At 34.8% G+C, this 19,721-nt stretch overlaps 1 protein-coding gene across 5 annotated transcripts in view; it reads right to left on the reverse strand.

The window, feature by feature from the left end:
• The window catches only part of LOC116177237 (dentin sialophosphoprotein), a 234,778-nt gene that overhangs the window by 27,655 nt on the left and 187,402 nt on the right, over nt 1–19,721 (reverse strand). For all 5 annotated transcript variants that reach the window (XM_031496152.1, XM_031496151.1, XM_031496150.1 and 2 more), the window contains one exon: nt 12,768–12,901. In XM_031496152.1, the coding sequence (XP_031352012.1) occupies nt 12,768–12,901 (134 nt within the window). The remainder of the gene's footprint in view (nt 1–12,767; nt 12,902–19,721) is intronic.

Raw genomic sequence — 19,721 nt, forward strand, 5'->3', positions numbered from 1 at the left:
CAACTATAATATTATTCCTCATTTTAATTCCTAGATGAACTGTAGTTAAGTTTTACAATATTTATCTTTAACAAGTAATCAGGTAGATGAAAAATTACTTAACACAAAATTGCGAATGGGCCATACCTTTTTTCCTATTAGAGATGTCGACAAATGCCCTAAAAACTCTTCGGAATGGAGAATGTACAAATGTGAACGTTCAAATATACCGCTTCCTCCAGCTACTCACCACCCCCACGTTGAAATATCAGATTGTAGTGTACACTTTCAAGGCATCATTGGAAAGCTCCTAAAAATTGCGAAGCATTTTTATGACACGTGCATAATTTATGAAACAAAAACTTCTAATCAAGCCAATTACGTTTCACAATATTAAAATCAAATGCAGTGTAGGTAAAAGTGACATTTATTCTTTTAGTGATTAATTACTACTTGAATTAATCACCACGTACAAATAAATTAAACAACTTATTCAAATGTGTCTTTTGTTGTATTAGTGAAAGGCACTTTTAGAAAGATTTGTGACATGCACTTTTTAAAACGTTTCCCTATCCTTTCTACCGAAACGGTTTTGAATTCTCTAATAGGAAAACAGGTGTGCCCTATTGCAATTTTTTGGTGTCACCCTGTATTTTGAATGATACGAAAACAACGCGCGATATTCCAATTTTAATTTATATCTACGTATGCAACAAAGGGCTTTCTTAACTCGAAGTCTGGCAAGGTAAGCAAGAAAATTCGCAATATTTTTCTGTATAGGTAGGTACATATATATTTCTTTTTCCCGGAATAAAAAATAGCGAAACGTCGACATTTTTCCAAACTACGCTTACTTTTCCCTGACAGATCAGTATAAACGAGTGTTTACAAATTCGAAATTTATTCATATATAGGGTAAAAAGGGATAATAATAACCAACGATATCTAATATATCAAAATCGAATTTTTTCTGATACGCGGGACGTCCATAAATATCTGCCTATCAATACCTCAAATGGCATCACGTCGAGTAAAAGATATTTGCTATCAGGGGATTTTTCAATTAAACTCGCAGAGGGGTAGGAATGAATATAAGAAACCAATTTCGTAGCGGAATCTCTCATAAAATGGATATATAACACTGCATCATTGGCCCCGAAGTGCAGCGTTCTACGCGCGTTTTGCCACTTTTACATCCTTTAAATTAAGATAAAAAAATGTCGATCAAATTCGCTCTTCGCCATTTATCACAGTAAGGGTTGTATTTAAAATAAATGGACGCGATTAGAATTTGCGACAAACGTGCTCGTATGGGGCGAAATTAATATTAAATGTTTAAAATGATTAAATCGGCAATGAAATGAATTTAAACGGATAACGGAAAAAAGCTCCGCCGAGTTTCAGAATACAAAATGAGGGTAAGATAATAAAAAAGCTCGGTAAAAAGTGAAACAGCAAGTTTATATGCGCTATAAAACAAAATAAAGTTTAAATCTTCAGTCCATTGCTGAAAGATAGGGTTTGTAATAATCCTCGAGTATTTCGTTTTTGTGCAATGACGAATTCAAGAAATAACAAGACGAACCTTAGAGAATGGCGGAGTAATCTTCCGAGGATTTAAGGAGAAGGACAAACATTTAAACTGCTCCAGGCGTGAATCCGGCGGCAGGGTTGGAGGAATATTCAAAGTAGTTGTTAGATTATCCGCAACCCCAAACAATGCAGAACTTTGTTTAACTACGTCTAAATTAAATTAAAATATTTGCGCAAAATTAGATTACATCGGGAATAAATAAATCTTTCTCCTCCGCCCTCTGCAATAAATTCGGTATTAAAGGCAGATGTTACTTGATCTGCACGTTCGCACAATGCGGTCTATTAACTGACACAGCAGGTGGTGTTATTGATGACATTTTAGCCAGTTTTATCGCGAAATAGCGTCGACGGCGGAAAAATTGTTTGTAGACTCCATGACGATTCTCAAGACGCGAGTTACTTTCTCCTCGTATTGCTGATGTGGCCCATAATACGTATCCCTCCAGCTTTTTACTCCCTAATTTTCCTTGCTTTCTTTGATCATTCTCACTATCGCTTCCGACATAACACTAAACGTCATAATCGCATTAGGTCGTACAGGACTCTTTCGTTTTTTATTGCAGTGGTCGCCAACTTATTAGTTCTTATAAGGACCATAAACTAAGATCTTTACGACAAGCTCTGAGCTTTATCGTCACCATTCCTTTTTTCCTTCGTCGACGATACTTTTTCCTAGAGCAATTAAGGTTGCGCCTTCTCGAACCTTTCTGCCGAATACCAATCGAGCTAATTGCTCATAATTAGAGTTGTCGCATGTCATCGCGACGAATGTCTCCCATAAAAGATTAAAACGTATCATCGGACTATGATTAATGGAATACTACCGCTGACAATCTTTATTAATATGAATGAAAGGAGGGACTGTTTTCCATTTTCACTATTAAGAAAGATTGCCTTGCCCGAACTAATTTTTTTTTATTGAAACTTTAGCTCGAATGACATAAATTTTATCGTTTTTTTAAGGGAAGTCTTTTAAAAGTGCAGAGTGTCAAATGGAAATGTTACCCTTCTTTGTCTTTTGATTATTTAGAAATTGAACGATACAAGTGAAAGATTATTTTGTTATTGTAAGGATTTCAACTTGATTTAATTTGGGATAAAGGCGATGAGTTACATGCAACACCGTCTCCTGCTTACTTTAAACAAAAATATTATGACAATGATTGAGTGTACGATTTAGTTCAAATTTTGTATAGCCGTTCAAAGATATCTTCGAGCCATCCTCATTGCATTACAGTATCAATATAAAATTTTGAGCTAATAGCGAACCTGTAAGATCCTTTGGGATTGCTTCCGCCACTTACTGACCACAGCGGTGGTCCTAATTCCATTGTTTCGTATGCAAACGTGACAATAGTAAATTTTTCAGTTACTTTTTCGGTAATAAAGTTCGAAAAAGTATACCTCGAGAGGCCAATCGAGACGGTTTAAGGGATGATTAGGTGAGAATTCTTCAAACATTCAAATCTACACGTATCATCCCTTAAAAAACGCTAATAAAGTTCGGACAATTATACTCAGTTCCACTAAAAATAATGTTCAAACTTAATCGGTTTTCTCAGGGAGCGTATTGCGGCCGATCGAGACGGTTTAAGGGATGATTAAGTGGGAATTGTCCAAATATTCAAATTGGTAACAAATCTAGACGTATCATTCCATAAGAAACGCTAATAAATTTCGAAAAATTATGCCCAGTTCTACTAAAAATAATTTTCAATCTTAGTCACTTTTCTTAGGGAACGTAATGCAGCCGATCGAGACGGTTTAAGGGATGATTAGGTGGGAATAGTCCAAATATTCAAATTGACAACAAATCTACACGTATAATCCCCTAAAGAACGCTAATACATTTCAAAAAATTATGATCAGTTCTACTGAAAATAATTTTCAAACTTAGTCACTTTTATAAAGGAACGTAATGCGGCCGATCAAGACGGTTTAAGGGATGATTAGGTGGGAATTGTTCAAATATCCAAATTGATAACACATCTACACGTATCATCCTTTAAAAAACGCTAATAAAGTTCGGCAAATTATACTCAGTTCCAGTAACAATAATTTGCGAACTTAGTCGCTTTTTTCAGGGAACGTAATGTGGACTGTCGGGAAGATTTAAGGGATGATTAGGTGGGAATTGTTCAAACAGTCTGATTGACAACAAATCTATACGTATCATACCCTAAAAAACGCTAATAAATTTCGAAAAATTATGCTCAGTTCTACTAAAAATAATTTTCAAACTTAGTCACTTTTCTCAGGGAACGTATTACGGCCGATCGAGACGGTTTAAGGGATGATTAGGTGGGAATTGTTCAAATATTCAAATTGGTAACAAATCTACACGTATCATCCCTTAAAAAACGTCAATAAAGTTTGAAAAATTATACTCAGTTTTACTAAAAATAGTTTTCAAACTAAAGTCACTTTTCTCAGGGAACGTATTGCGGCCGATCGAGACGGTTTAAGGGATGATTAAGTGGGAATAGTCCAAATATTCAAATTGACAACAAATCTACACGTATCATCCCCTAAAAAATGCTAATATATTTCAAAAAATTATGATCAGTTCTACTGAAAATAATTTTCAAACTTAGTCACTTTTATCAAGGAACGTAATGCGGCCGATCAAGACGGTTTAAGGGATGATTAGGTGGGAATTGTTCAAATATTCAAATTGATAACAAATCTACACGTATCATCCCCTAAGAAACGTTAATAAAGTTTGAAACATTATACTCAGTTTTACTAAAAAGAATTTTCAAACATAGTCACTTTACTCAGGGAACGTATAACGGCCGATCGAGACGGTTTAATAATAATAATAATAATAATAATAATAATAATAATAATGCATTTATTTTCACGTCATAACAACTTAGAAACAAAGACTGAGAGTGTAATAAGGAGACAAATGCATATACCTAAGCTGTATGGTGAAAATCACAGGGGATATTGGTTCAGTCGTTGCAAATAAATGCAAGTTCTGATCTACCACCAATTCCCTGGAAATAATAAGTGAAAGATTGTTCATCGTGCAAAACTGAACTTGTAAACATTTTGCCAATTAACTTAAATTATGGTGTCAGATGATAATTGGATGAAGGATGTCGGTGCAGCGATGTAAAGATTAATTAGTTATATAACAGGTGGTTATAGTGAAAAGTGTACCTACATATTCTGGGTGAACCCAGACGTGGTAATGTTTGTACGTTTTAATTATTTAAACTGACTGTCTAGCAGATTCTGGCGCATTCTTTTCTTGAAGGTACACAGTGGTAGTGATTTCAGTGGTTCCGAAATAGAGGAATAAATTTTATAAAAGTCATACCTACGTAAAGGATCGTCTAAACAAACTTGTACGATGTATCGGTGGCGTTATTCTCCCTCTAAATCGAATATTAAGATTATGAACGTCAGATCTGAACGTTATTTTATTATACAAGTATGGCGGGGATTTGTCTAGCATTATTTTGTGGTACAAGCATGCCGCATTTAAGAGTCTTCTGTTTGCCATATTGAGCCAAGATAAGTCTTTTAATTTATGTGACACGTGCTGGAACTTCTTTATTCCAAATATTAATCTAATGCAACAGTTCTGAATACGTTGTATTTTGGCCGAAATATTTTGTGTGATACCGGGGCCATAAACTTGGGAACTTTAAGGGTTTAAGGGATGATTAGGTGGGAATAGTCCAAATATTCAAATTGACAACAAATCTACACGTATCATCCCCTAAAAAATTCTAATATATTTCGAAAAATTAAGCTTAGTTCTACTAAAAATAATTTTCAAACTTAGTCACTTTTATCAAGGAACGTAATGCGGCCGATCAAGACGGTTTAAGGGATGATTAGGTGGGAATTCTTCAAATATTCAAATTGACAACAAATCTACACGTATCATCCCCTAAAAAACGGTAATATACTTCGAAAAATTATACTCAGTTCTACTAAAAATAATTTTCAAACTTAGTCACTTTTCTGAGGGAACGTAATGCGGCCAATCGAGACGGTTTAAGGGATAATAAGGTGGGAATTGTTCAAACATTCAAATTGATATCAAATCTATACGTATCATCCCTTAAAAAACGCTAATAAAGTTCGAAAAATTATGCCCAGGTCCATTAAAAATAAATTTTCAAGCTTCGTCTGTTTTCTCAGGGAACGTAAGGCGGATGATCGAGACGATTTAAGGGATGATTAGGTGAAAATTGTTCAAACATGCTGATTCATAATAAATCTACACGTATCATCCCTTAAAAACGCTAATAAAGTACAGAAAATTATGCTCAGTTCCACTAAATAATTTTTAAGCTAGTAGATTTTCTCAGGGAACATAATGCGGACGGCCCAGACAATTTAGGGATGATTAGGTGAGAATTGTTCAAATATTCTGATAGGCAATTTAAATGTATACATGTCATCCCTTAAAAAACGCTAACCAAGTTCAAAAAATTATGTTGAGTTGCATTGAACATAATTTTTAAACATAGTGACTAGTGAGTTTCCTTAAGGAGTATAATGTGGACGATTGAGACGATTTAAGGGATGATTAGGTAAAAATTGTTCAAATATTAATTTGATTAATAAGTCTGCACGTATCATTCTTTAAAAAACAGCCAATCAATCGCAATCAAATCGCAATAAAAACAGAAAGTTCTATTAAAAATAAGAAAGTTAGTATCGATTTCTGATATAACCGGAAGTCTCACCAGAGTTTTGGGAAATGGTTTCCCAGATATGGTTAAGCAACATTTTTCGTGAATAACCTTGTTCGCGGGAGAAATATTTGAAAAAATTAAATCTTTTAACGTTTAGGTATGTGAAGAAATTAGTAATTTTTTTTCTGTTCAGTCGCCCTAGCTATAGACATATTTGGTAATTTCTTCGCGTTATGCGAGTAACATACACAATCGTGGAGGGGGATGAAAATTCAGCCGCAATTAATCATAAATCCTTCTAAAACGCACGACTCGCAGGAAACATAATAAGACGGTAAAAATCCATTCATTTTAATAAATCAAGATTTATTTGAAAATTTTCGAGCAATTTAACAAAACGAAGCCTGTCATCCCGAGAAAAGGTGATTAGGTTTCACCTCAAATTCGAAACTTCTTTAATTAAGGCGTCCCAATTAACAGCGGAGGCGGACGGTGAGGTTTCTTATTCCGTTTCAGAAAATATTTCGGGAATTACATTTTCTCTCAATCGAACTTTTTAACTTCAAAAGACCTCGCAATAGACTACAATAAAGGTGTTATTAAAAATTTCCCTTTCAGCAGAAAATTTTAATTAAACCGGTAAATAGAAACGTTATATTCAATAGAAATTCTCTTTTTATATCGGCTAAAATTTGAACATTCTTTCGCCTTCGATAAATTCTTACAAAGGCGTCGAAATTTCTACGTATCGGGCACGTTAATTTCCGCTCGCGTCAAAATGACACTTCTGACACGCGGAAAAGATGCATCGAGGGCTGCAGTCGCTCTACATCAAATCTTAATTAACAATTAAATGTAAACAGGAGCTTGTTATCGCGACATGTGCCAATTAAGTGGAACATTCTTGTTTTAAAGGAGGACGATTTACTATCAACAAATGAGAGGGCTTTCGGCCAATTGAAATAAACGTTTCATACTTGAACCATCGACAATACGCATGGAAAATAAAAGTCAAGCGAAAATAGACGATGGATAACGTTATAAAATTATCATAAAAGTCATTGAAGGAAAAAGTGTAAATTACTTCTAAATGGATTTCAAACTGTGGAAGCGCCGACGTAAAGTAGCTTAACAAATTGCCCATCTAAATACGTAACGTAAATGTGTGGCACTTGTGAAAAATAAATTATGCTCACCCATCGAAATACTTCGGGGTCGTAAAGTTTTGATACCCGATATCTTTTTTGGTTAAGAAAAGAAGTCGTCTTCGATGTATTCATTACGTAAGCGAATGCCGCATTTACATAAGAAAATTGAGATTTCCCCGCTTGTCAAGTTGGCCACTCGTTTTCTAGAGTCCTTAGGAACTCAGATAATTGAGTTATAAAAATTTTCAAAATACGGAGGGCCAACTTCACGCAGCCCTTTATTGCGTCAAAAGTGAACTTTGAAGTTCTGAAAAGATCTCTAATAAAATAATAAAAATGAATAGTTGTATAACTTGTATAGGGTGGTCCGGAACTGCGGTCAAAAATTCACCAAAAAATGTTCTCAACTATATTTCTTATGGAACTGTTTAAGAAAACGCGTGAAATATAAAATGAACCTTGATTTATATTTTAGGGTTAAATTCAGAACTGTATTACAAAAGTTTCAGTGTCTTTGAATCCGACACTTTATACGTAACTTTAACATTCTTCCAAAAGCAGTAAATACATCCCCTAACGCCAAATGTTAATAGTTTTATTAATTGGCGCATCTCTCCTTTGGCATTTATTGCGTGAGGCCAAATTTCTTTAGGCAAAATACTGCGTTAGGATGGATTGTTTCATTTCAGGAACAATAAATGCAAAAGAAAATAATCATACTATTGCCTGTAATGTAGTGCAGGTTTCAGAAAAGTTTATATTACAAGAACTTGCAAAATTTTGGGAGTTGGAATAGGTGCCTAATATTTGTGTGTGGTCAAAAAAATTTCATTGTGCGAAGATCATTTTAAATCTACGTACAAAAGTGATACTTCAGAACAATTTATAGTAGGAATTCCCTTTAAGGAGTGTACAACACAACATTTAGGAAACTCTAAAAAACATGCATTAAAAATGTTTCACTGTTTAGAAAGAAGGTTCAAGAGACACCTTAATTTACAAAAGAAATCTAATGAATTTATTCAAGAATATATTCAATTAGGTCATATGACATTACATACGGCAGACCCCTTTACTCCAAATTATTATTTACTACATCATGGAATAATTTGGCAACAAAACTGCGTGTAGTTTTCAACGCATCTGCACCAACTTCATCTGGTAAGTCACTAAATTATTTACAAAAATGGTTGGACCAACAGCTATTCAATCAGAGCTATTTTCCATTGTAATTCGTCTAATAGTTATTTACATAAAAGTCAGGAAAATGTCACATTGCTGGCGAGGAAATATTGAAGTACGAGGACTACTTTAACTTCCGAGTCAAGTGATGTCATTTTAATGACGAGTTTTGTATTAAATTTTACCCGAAATCGTGTTTTAATATAACAGTTCAATTTTTATATGGAACTTTTGATTCATGCCAATCTGTCAGTGATGACAGAAGTCATTATAGACATTTAGAAATGTCACAGATGCGGTCGGTAAAGTCACAAGCGCCAGGAACGTGGTCTGTTCTGCCTCTGTCATGGAAACCAAAATTTTCTGACAGAAAGTAGGCATGAAAGTGAAGGTTTCAGGACGATTTTGGGTAAAAAAAATGAATATGGCAGATACTTGTTGATAGAGATAGGCAATTCCAATTAGTATTCTGGAGGGAAAATCCAAAAACACGGTATTTGCATCAACATTTTGTCAGTTATGGGTTCTTTCGCAACAATTTTGAGGTTAAGTGATAGAGCGGAGAAGAGCAGTCTTTGAGTATTGCTCTTCAACCGAACTTCGCATTTGGGGTTGCAGTCTATTGTAGTGGCGTACGTAGAAATGTATTCTGGGAGGGGGGGATTAAACAAGTTCGTGGCACATACAGTCACCCAGGAAATTGGGTTGCAGGTTGCTGATGCTGGTAGTCATTTATCTATTTATTATTGTACAGGCGAAAAAGATTAGATTATAGAACGGTATTTTATTTCTTACTGCTGACAGGCCCCTTTATTGCTTTTGCTTTAATTAGTCAACGTGCGTAGAATCCAAAACGATTCGTACTTTTTCGATTAGACGTCTCCATCAAAAGTTATGGGCAAAAAACCAATTTCGACAAAAAATTCAAAGGGCTGTAACGATCTTGGAACTGTTTGGAATTATGGATTCTACAGGCCACGTTCTATAAGAAAATATTTTTTTCCGGGTCGATCTGAGACAATTTTTTCTTCGCGCCTCAAAAAAAGGCAGTGTATAACCTTCCTTTTTTACCAAAAATCGACTGCATCAAAATTTCTCAAGAACACATTTTCTTATTAATTTTGGTGCGTAGAATCCAAAACAATTCGTACTTTTTCGATCAGACTTCTCAATAAAAAGATAGACTAGAAACCAATGTCGAAAAAAAATTCAAAGGGCTGTAACTTTTGATCTAGTAGCCCAATCTTGGAACTGTTTGAAATTATCGAATCTACAGGCCATATTCTATAAGAAAATGTTTTTTTTCCGGTCGATCTGAGACAATTTTTTTTCGGGCCTCAAAAAAAGGCAGATTATTACCTTCCTTTTTTACCAAAAATCGACTACACCAAAATTTCTCGGGAAAACACTTTTTCTTATTAATTTTGGTGCGTAGAATCCAAAACGATTCGTACTTTTTCGATTAGACTTCTCAATCACAAGTTATGAACTAAAAACAAATTTCAAAAAAAAATTCAAAGGGCTGTAAGTTTTGATCTAGTAACCCAATCTTGGAACTGTTTGAAATTATGGAATCTACAGGCCTTATTCTATAAGAAAATGTTTTTTTTCCGGTCGATCTGAGACATTTTTTTTTTTGGGCAAAAAAAGGCAGTTTATTACCTTCCCTTTTTACCAAAAATCGACTGCACCAAAATTTCTCGGGAAAAAACTTTTCCTTATTAATTTGGGTGCGTAGAATCCAAAACGATTCGTACTTTTTCGATTAGATGTTCTCAATCAAAAGTTATGGGCAAAAAAATTCCTGTTTTTAAAATTTAAAATTCTTATTTTCGTCATTTCGTGAAAGGCAGGACGCAGGTACCTCATCTCAGTAGCAGTACTAAGTACCTGATACCTATTTGTTATTTTGGGCATCAATGTAGCGAAATGCCGATCGATGCCGAATAGCCAAATCGTTGACTGCCAACACTGATCACTCACTGAATAGTGAATACTGAATACTACAGAATATTTAGATTTTGGTTAGACTTTAACCAAAACCAAAATTGCTCTCTATATATACCTATATATTATTGCCTTTATTTTAAAGTGGGCGGAGCGGATAGCGGAGTATTACCTAAATACCTAATAGCTATGATGATAACTCAATTCTTCTGGGGGGGGGGATATATCTCCTTCATCTCCCCCCGTAAATACGCCACTAGTCTATTGCATATACGGACATCTGCATCATTTAAATTGTATAAATAGGTACTACCTAATCTAATTGGTACCTTCTTATATATGATTACATGGTGTAATATTACATCTACTAATTATTTTAGCATTTTCTAGCACTGTTGGAGTTCGGTGCAATATTGAAAACAAGATCTAAAGACATTGCATGGATAAGTTTCGTTTAATAAGTAAGTATTTTATTTTATTTTAACCCTTCACACATTGAACTCTCTACTGACTGCATTTCGAAGATTTGCATCTAAAAGGAAAAAACTTCATAACAATGGTAGTAATTTTATAGGAGAAAATAATGACTTAAAAACTATGTTTGAATTTCTGAATAAAAATATACAAAGGAATTCAAAAAGTCTTTAATGTATGAAGGGATTAACTGACATTTTTCCCCAACTTCGTCACCGCATTTCAATGGCCTAGCAGAAGCAGGTGTAAAATCAACTAAATTTCATCTAAAACGGGTTTTGTTTTAGGCGATGCATTACTTATATATGAAGAGTATTTAACAGGAATTGTTGAAATAAATGTTTACTTAACTCTCGTCCTCTTTACCCGCTTTCTTCTTCCCCTAATTACTGTCAGGCACTAACTACTTTTCATTTAATTATTGGTCGTCGACTTACCATCATGCCGAATACCGACTTCGTGGAGATCCCCACTAATCGATTGTCCAGATGGCAATATTTATCAAAGACATAACAAGAATTTTGGAATCGCTGGTCAAGAGCCAGAGAGTACGTAATTTGTGTCCACTGCTTAATGAAGACGGCTATAGTGGTGTACTTAGGTACATTTAGACATGCAAAATCTAGTAATATTGTTTTTAAAGTTACTATAGCAATTATAAACAGTTTGAATTCGTGAATATTGTCAAATATATTAATACTAAACTTATTTTGAGATTTTTCTGATTTATAATTGCACGAAAGAACAATCGCTACATAACTACATTTGACGTATTTATTGTCCGACCACAACTAGAGGATTTGTCCATTTATATTTATTGCTGTATCGTTATTTCTAACTTTACGCGGGCCTCAACGTCTGAAATGCTTTGAATGACTCCGAAGAGGCTTTCAAATTATAATCTGAAAGTCTGGAAAGTGCTGTCCAGATTCTTACAAGTGCTTTTAGAGCCTTGTAACATTTCCGCAATGCCCTCAGAGCTATCCAAAACAGTGGAAATGCTTTCTAAGAGTGCCCGAATAATTTTCGACAATTTTCTAGATCCTTTCAAAACTAACACAGCCTATCTAGAGCGTTGCCTTGGCAGAGTCCTCCCAGAGAACGTTTCAGTACAAACTATTATGGAGCACAGAGATGTCACACATGTATTTTAACCAAATGGATATTCTTTGGCCTACTTCAAACCGAGCACACCAATCTGCCATAAGATTTACATAGCCCTACTACCTGTACTGAAAAGTTGCCGTGAAATAGCTACAGAAAGGCCCTAGGGGGATGTCTAAAGTGCAGGAAGAACCCAGAAATGTTTAGAAATCACCCCAGAAGACAATTCGTCTCTAGAATTCATTCAGCCGAAGTATCTGTAAGTAGTTGAAACTAATTCAGAGAAATTATATCATATACCGAAGAATTTTTCGTGCTGTCCGTAACACTAGTTAAAGTCAATGATATCAACAGCTCGGATTTTCTTATTGTAAACAACTCAAATGTGGCGCACATGTGATTAAAACTAAGTAGTCCAATGTTTAAAGAGAAGTTTATCTCTAAAACTTCATAGACGCTATTTTTGTTGGCAAACACGAATGCAACAAAACTCGGTAGTTGTTAAATTTGATTCTACAGATAGGATCACCTTCTGAATATGAAGGCAAATCCGTGCCAAAAAAGCTTCCGTCTTTTAACATGGTAATTTATTCTCGGAAAAAGAGAAAAATACCACTACACAAGTTAGAGATAAGTGTTATGTAAATGTCAATCTGTCAAGAGACGTCTTTCTTACCTTGAAAATTCGTGGGTAAGAAGCTTAAGTCGCGATCTACAGCGAGCAGCTTCTTGAAGTGCCTGTTTAGCACGGGCTTCACTATCGGCCCTAAGTCGACGTTCTCTGTCTGCATCCCTTTGCGCGGATTCCCTCTGGAAAAAAAACCACAAGTCAGCAACAAATCTTATTTAAAAAGGATTTATGTATACTTCCACCTAATTATTTTCCCATTCTCATACTATATGAAAACACTAAAGGGCGAGGAACGCGTCGTCTGGAGCAGCAGACAGTCACATTCGATCGGCTAAATGTTTTCATTTAATCCCGCATTTTGTGATCATTTAATTACGGGCAGTTACTGTTTGTATCAATTGAGCTACAGGGCGATCCGTCTTATTCGACTTCATTATTTAATTATACGTGAAACGTTGATATAGGGTGTCTTATCGAGTTAACGGCCGAATGGATTTATTCCATTCCCATCCTGTAACTCCCGCGTTTACATGTAATGGAATAATAATAGTAAAACGATACGTAAAGACCACTGCGATGCTCTTATCATTTTCCTTTTGTGTCTGGTTCGCTTTTCAAACTTCCACTCGCAATTACATAGTACCTTTTCACATTTTGTCTAGGTACGTAAATTTCGTTTCTCGTGTTCAGACATTATACTCGTATAACAATGAATCTTTGAATTAGCATATAAGATAGCTCGAGGGTAAATTTTCCAAATCGTTCGCTAAATCCGGGGGTAGCGCTGACGCGGTGGCCTTCGGGGCAAAGTTCCAAAAGTACACTGCGGTAGATTTTTCGCATTTTAATTTCATAGACCGTTTATTCTCCAGACCTTGAATACACAGGGGTTTTCGATTTGAAGTTCTACAGATTGTATTTAATTTCGGAGGGCAGGTAGATATTTGTACAATGCTCCAGACTGAATTACAATTTTCTCTCTGAGTAAACATACGTTTCATTTCCATTGGATTCGAGGTGCTTACACCAAAGGCTGTCCTATCTTTACCTAAGCATAATACAGATAACGTTACAATGAAAAAGTCTCTTTTATTTTTGAAAATTAAACCCGTCAAAAAATCGAATGCGGCAACTTTCGTATTATTGAAGAGGAAATTTAGATTAAATGCGTAATTCTTTGCAGTTTCCTTGGCAGAATAAAAATGCGTTTCAAATTCGGGAGCGATTAAAAAGTATTTAAAGACTAAAAACCATTGAAAAAAGGAAACAAGGGGTAGAAATTTTAAAAAAAATGTCGCAAAGAAGGGATTTAAAAACCTACACAAAACTGTTAGTTCTATTCTTTTATCTGAATGAATTGAAGAAACATTTTGGCTTTAATTTATTTGGAAAAATGTGTGTGCGACCACCGTCTTTGCACTTATTTTCCTTTGTGCAAATAATAGTAATAATAGTACAAATAAGTAGTCCGTTATACATGAACTTTCGGGAAGTACTGACCAATTAATAGAAAATGCGCTAAAGTTATTCGCCTTAAAGCAAAAACCTTTTTTGATTTTTTGGTGAAGCATAAAAATGTAAAAGTACGCGGCACTTGAGCCCAAAAAGCGCATCGCATTGCTTGGTGCACTGCCCCTCCCCCCTAGCGTCTTGTGGAATTTGTCCCCAAGTAAATTCGCCTCCGGAATTTTCCGCGACAAAGAAATTACTGACTTGTGAGCTTATCAGAAATAGGCACCAATTTTTTGACGCGAAATTTGCCTAGGGGCGAATTTCGAAGAGGAATATTATATCAAGGAGACTATTAATAACGAACTCGCCTGGGGAAATAATTGCGATTAATTTATATATGTCACATAAGCGAATATATTTTCCAAAAAATAAAGGATTAAGCCCTTCTCAAGCCTTTCACAAAAAACCAACAGAAACCTTCTTCCATCCGAAATTAGATTAAAGCACTGTATAAGAAATGTCAATTAAGGCTGGGATACTTCAATGTATTTTTTACATATGATTTTCAAATTAGGCCAGCTCCTAAACGAATGCAACAATCGCGGAGATTTTTTAGGACGTGTAAGATATATATTCAACTTAAGTCTGGGTATACATTAAAACTTAAGTTTGAAGTAAAGAGTAAAATTTGAAATTTGAATATATACATGTACCTATGCCCAAACGGCCAGACCTAAGTTGAACACAGTATTGTCTTATTCTGTCTGTCTGCTATTAATTACAATTATGCATACGCAACGTCTTCTTTTTTTATGTACTTATACTTCCTCATGACCGGAAAAAAATGCATCGTAGGTATTTATTTGTGCAAGTCTACTAAAATAGAATAACCATGAGTTTTGTTTTATATTTTATGTAGTACAGGAATGAATCGATTAACTTAAAATTTGGACAGTAGGTGGGGAATATCCTAAGGATCAAAATGTATATTATGAAAGGGTACTTTCAACCCTAGGGAGTGGTTGCACCCCATCTCTCTCTGAGATTGAATTGTTTATTATAACTTAATTACAATAGATAGAAAAATTAATTTTAATCACAAAGTGCTCTATAATTTTTTTAGTGCACTTTCAAAAAATAAAAAGTGCACCTTTGCGCTCTTGATGTCTGTCTGTCTGTGAGTCACAAAGGCTACGGAACTACACCACATACACTCGTACAGATTTGGTATTGGTGTCATTCGATCAGAAATTATTTCACGTTTGTATTCTCGTTAAGGCATGAAATGTCCATAAGGGCTATCAAAATCGAAAAATAGTATATTAAGATACAAGTGTATAATCAAGTCTTTAAAGCACGCGCAACGAGTTTAAGGGCACGACGCAAAGCGGAGTGCCTTTAACGTTGCAAGTGCTTTAAAGACCAATTATACACGTGTATCTTATAGTATTTTTTATTATACCTGCAGTATAATTCCATACTTCCTTCAGTTTTAATCTAAATGAAGAGCAATTAAATTCAATTATAAATAAAGCAGTAAATTCTGCGTTAAAGGCATTCAGTAATGAAATTGTAAAACCACTTCAAGTGGAGTTAAGTGCTATCAAAAATCAAAATGATTTTTTGATCAAGCAACTAAAGCTTCTTGGCAATGAGATGATCGGTAGCGAAGTTACATCAAGCAAAAAGGTAAATTTTTCTGATGTGCTAAAAAGTGATTTCGTTAAAGCGAAACCTAAATCTAATCAAGTCGTTAAAGGCGATGCAGATAATAGCAACACACGGGCCGGTAATAACACCAGCTCAGAGGAAATTCCTAGAAGTAAACTTCATAAACTGGATAACCTTCAATGCGACACATTGAAGGAAATAATTCACTTAAATAGCGACTTACAAACCAAGTCCGATATTGTAGCGAAGGACCCTCCGAAGATTATTTCTGAGGACGGCTGGCAGCAACAAAAAACAAAAAAGCGTCGTGTAGCAGCTCCACTTGCCACTGGAACATCCCTTTCAAGTTGTGCCCTTAAAGGCGTTGTAAAAAAACTGCATTATCATGTAGCACGATTGCATCCTAATACAGATATTAATCATCTTAAAGATCATTTAGCCAATAATGACATATTGAATGTCGATATTGAAAAACTAGCATCCAAGCACCCAGAATCTTATTCTTCATTTAGAATATCAATCCCTCCGGAATATAAGGAAAAGTTCTTACTGCCAACGAACTGGCCTGCTGGAATATGCATCAATCGTTTTTTTTGGAACACCCTAAAAACAAAGCCAAAGGAATAACCCTTAAGTTGCTTCATATGAACATACAGTGTTTGCGGAACAAATTTAATGTGCTTGAAGCGTATTTAAATGAGAGTGAGTATGACGTCGTTGTAATTAGTGAGCATTGGCTCCTTAAACATGAACTAGAGAACGGCCTGTCAATAGGTCCATGGGGTTTGTCTACCGCGTTTTATAGAACTGAGTTGGTGCATGGAGGTGTATTAATTCTAACTAAAGTTCAAACTGTGTGCAAACCCTTGGTGGACATTAATTCATTAGCAGTGGAATTGCACTGTGAGATTACTGCATGTGTGTTAACCGACTTTAATATAGTAGTGGTAGCTGTTTATAGGTCTCCACTGGGGGACTTTGAAACATTTATTGCAACTTTTGAAAATGTTCTATCGGAACTGATAAAATTTAAAAACGTCATCATATGTGGTGACTTCAACGTTCGTTTCAATACTCGAGATACAAAAACAAATCAATTTTGTAATTTGTATACTTCTTTTGGTTTTTTTCAGACAATTTTACATCCAACCCGAAATGGCAACTGTTTAGATAATATTTTAGTAAACTTTTCCATAGATAATTTTATTGCCAATAACGTAGCTACTCATATGTCTGACCATTTGGGTCAGTATATCTCAATCACTTGTAATCAAAATTTGCCCGGACGTAGACAAAAAATATTTCGACCCATTACCCGAGAAGGGCAAGCGTCGATATTCTTAATCTTAAGTAGCAGTAGTTGGGATTACCTAAACAGTAACTACTTGGATGCCAATATGAAATTTACCATATTTTTTCATCACTTTTATGACGCTTTTAAGGCAGCTTTTCCCAAAAAAGTTATTAGCCTGAATAATAAAAGAACCCAAATCAAATGGTTTACTCGCGACCTTAAACAAATGAAACAAACTTATGAGTTAGTTTGTGAAATGTATTTAAATTATAGATCTGAAAATCTTTTGAGGTTGAAACGAAACTGTTATACATCTTATAAAAAAGCTATAAAAAGGGCTAAAATCTCTGCACATAGTGACGCAATTAAATCGTCGTCTAATCCAATAGGTACTATGTGGAGTATTATTAATTCCCACAGACGTTCATCAACACAAGTTTGTTACAATATTACGGCAAATGAGTTTAACCATCACTTTTCTAGAGATTCCTATGATATGAATGTTTTGCCAACTTCTAACCTTAATCCAATTGAGATTTGTACTATCGACAATCGTAATCCAAAATTTAGTTTCGATTTAGTGTCACCTGTTGAAGTTCGAAAAATTCTAATGTCTTTAAAGAATAGCAATACGAAAGATTCCTTTGGCATAAGTGTTAACTTGATCAAATATCTCCCCTCTATTTAAGTTAATAGACTCAGCTCTTAGTGAAGGCGTGTTTCCCGATTTGTTAAAAATGGCGGTAGTCGTACCAATATACAAAAAGGGAGATATTAATAATCCGAAAAACTATAGACCTGTATCTATATTACCTGCTTTTTCCAAAATATTTGAAAAATTATTTAAACAAATATCAGCTCACCTAGAAAAAAATAATATACTTTACATAAAGCAATTTGGTTTTAGGTCTGGTAGAAGTACAACTGATGCTCTTTTGTCTTTTGTCAATACGACCTTGCAATGTTTTGAGGCTGGAGAATTTTCGACAGCAATTTTTTTGGATTTATCGCAGGCTTTTGACTGTGTTTGCCATCAAATTTTTATTGATAAGTTGGAAAAAGTGTATAATTTTGATGTCCCGAGTTTGTCCTTAATCAGGTCGTATCTATCCGATCGATCTCAATATGTCCGCATTGGTAATGAACAGTCCAGTACACTAGCAATTACAAAAGGAGTCCCCCCAAGGTAGTATTCTTGGCCCACTCCTGTTCCTTCTTTATGTCAATGACCTTCCTAGTTATATTTCACCAAACAATAATTGCATTCTATATGCGGATGACATTACTCTGTTGGTTCAAGGTGATAATCTAGCCCAGTTAATATCTGAAGCTCAATCTCCCTGTGACAAAACTAAAGGGTGGTGCACTGCTAATAAGTTAAACTTAAATTCAACGAAAACTGAACAATTGTTATTCTCTTTAAAACGCCATGATGTATCTTATTCGACATCAGTAAAATTTGTTGGAATACACATTGACCCTAAGTTGCAGTTTACTCTTCATATTGATTATATTCAATCAAAACTAAGTAAAAAAGAAATGCGTATTATGCTTTATGTCATAATTTGTTCTTATGGAGTTAATGTGTGGGGTAATTCGTCAGCAAGTAGCCACTTATTTAGAATACAACGTCGCGCAATAAGGATCATTGCGAAGCTTGGTTATAGAGTGGACTGTAGGTGTGCTTTTACTAATCTAAACATTTTGACGTTACCCTGTTTATTTATTGAATCGTGTTTGCGATTTGCAAGAAAGAACATTTTAAATTATCAGCAACAAGCTTTTTATCACGATTATGACACCCGAAACAAAAGCAATGTTCGTCTCCCTTTATTGAGGCTCAACAAAACTCAAAAAGGTTTTGAATATATGGCACTAAAGTTTTTCAATTGTTTACCTGATACCGTCAAAGCACTATCCAACCGAGAATTTAATCGCTGTATTAAAAATGTTCTTTTAGCTCACGCCTTCTACTCCACGGATGAATTTATAAATTTCGATTTTAGTTTGATGCTATAGGTTACAATTTAGAAATATGTTTGATGACGAGTGTATGTAATTCTTGTTGATTACCTAAACACAATAAACTTTATTATTATTATTATTATTATAATTTAAAAATAGGAAATACAATGAAATCATATTGACGTTATACTCGAATACATGTCTAATTAAGTGGGCTGGGTGTTCGTAATTTCACGATTGCCATGGAAATGTCACTTGACGTTTGCTTATAAAAATCATCGTCTTTGTGAATTAATTGATTTCCGTTGAAAAAGATAATACACCGTCCATTAAATCGATTGTTGTAAAATCTAAACAAACGTTGGTAGGTGTAAAATCCAACTCCAGTAAAGCCTATTATAAAGAATATGAAAAGTTGTTTCCATGGATGAATAGGAAGTCACTTACGAATAGAGTCTTAAATGCATCCATAATGCTGGCATATATGAAGGAAATGTCAGGTATTTAAATCTTCTATATTTTGGTGCATTCATTCAAAACTTTAAAGCAATGCTGCGATTAAAAAGTGGAACAGATTTGGAAGCATACCCTAAATTATGCGCGTTTGTGAAAGCTTC

Source organism: Photinus pyralis, unplaced genomic scaffold (assembly GCF_008802855.1).
Source record: "Photinus pyralis isolate 1611_PpyrPB1 unplaced genomic scaffold, Ppyr1.3 Ppyr1.4_LG7, whole genome shotgun sequence".
NCBI classification, from domain to species: Eukaryota; Metazoa; Arthropoda; class Insecta; order Coleoptera; family Lampyridae; genus Photinus; species Photinus pyralis.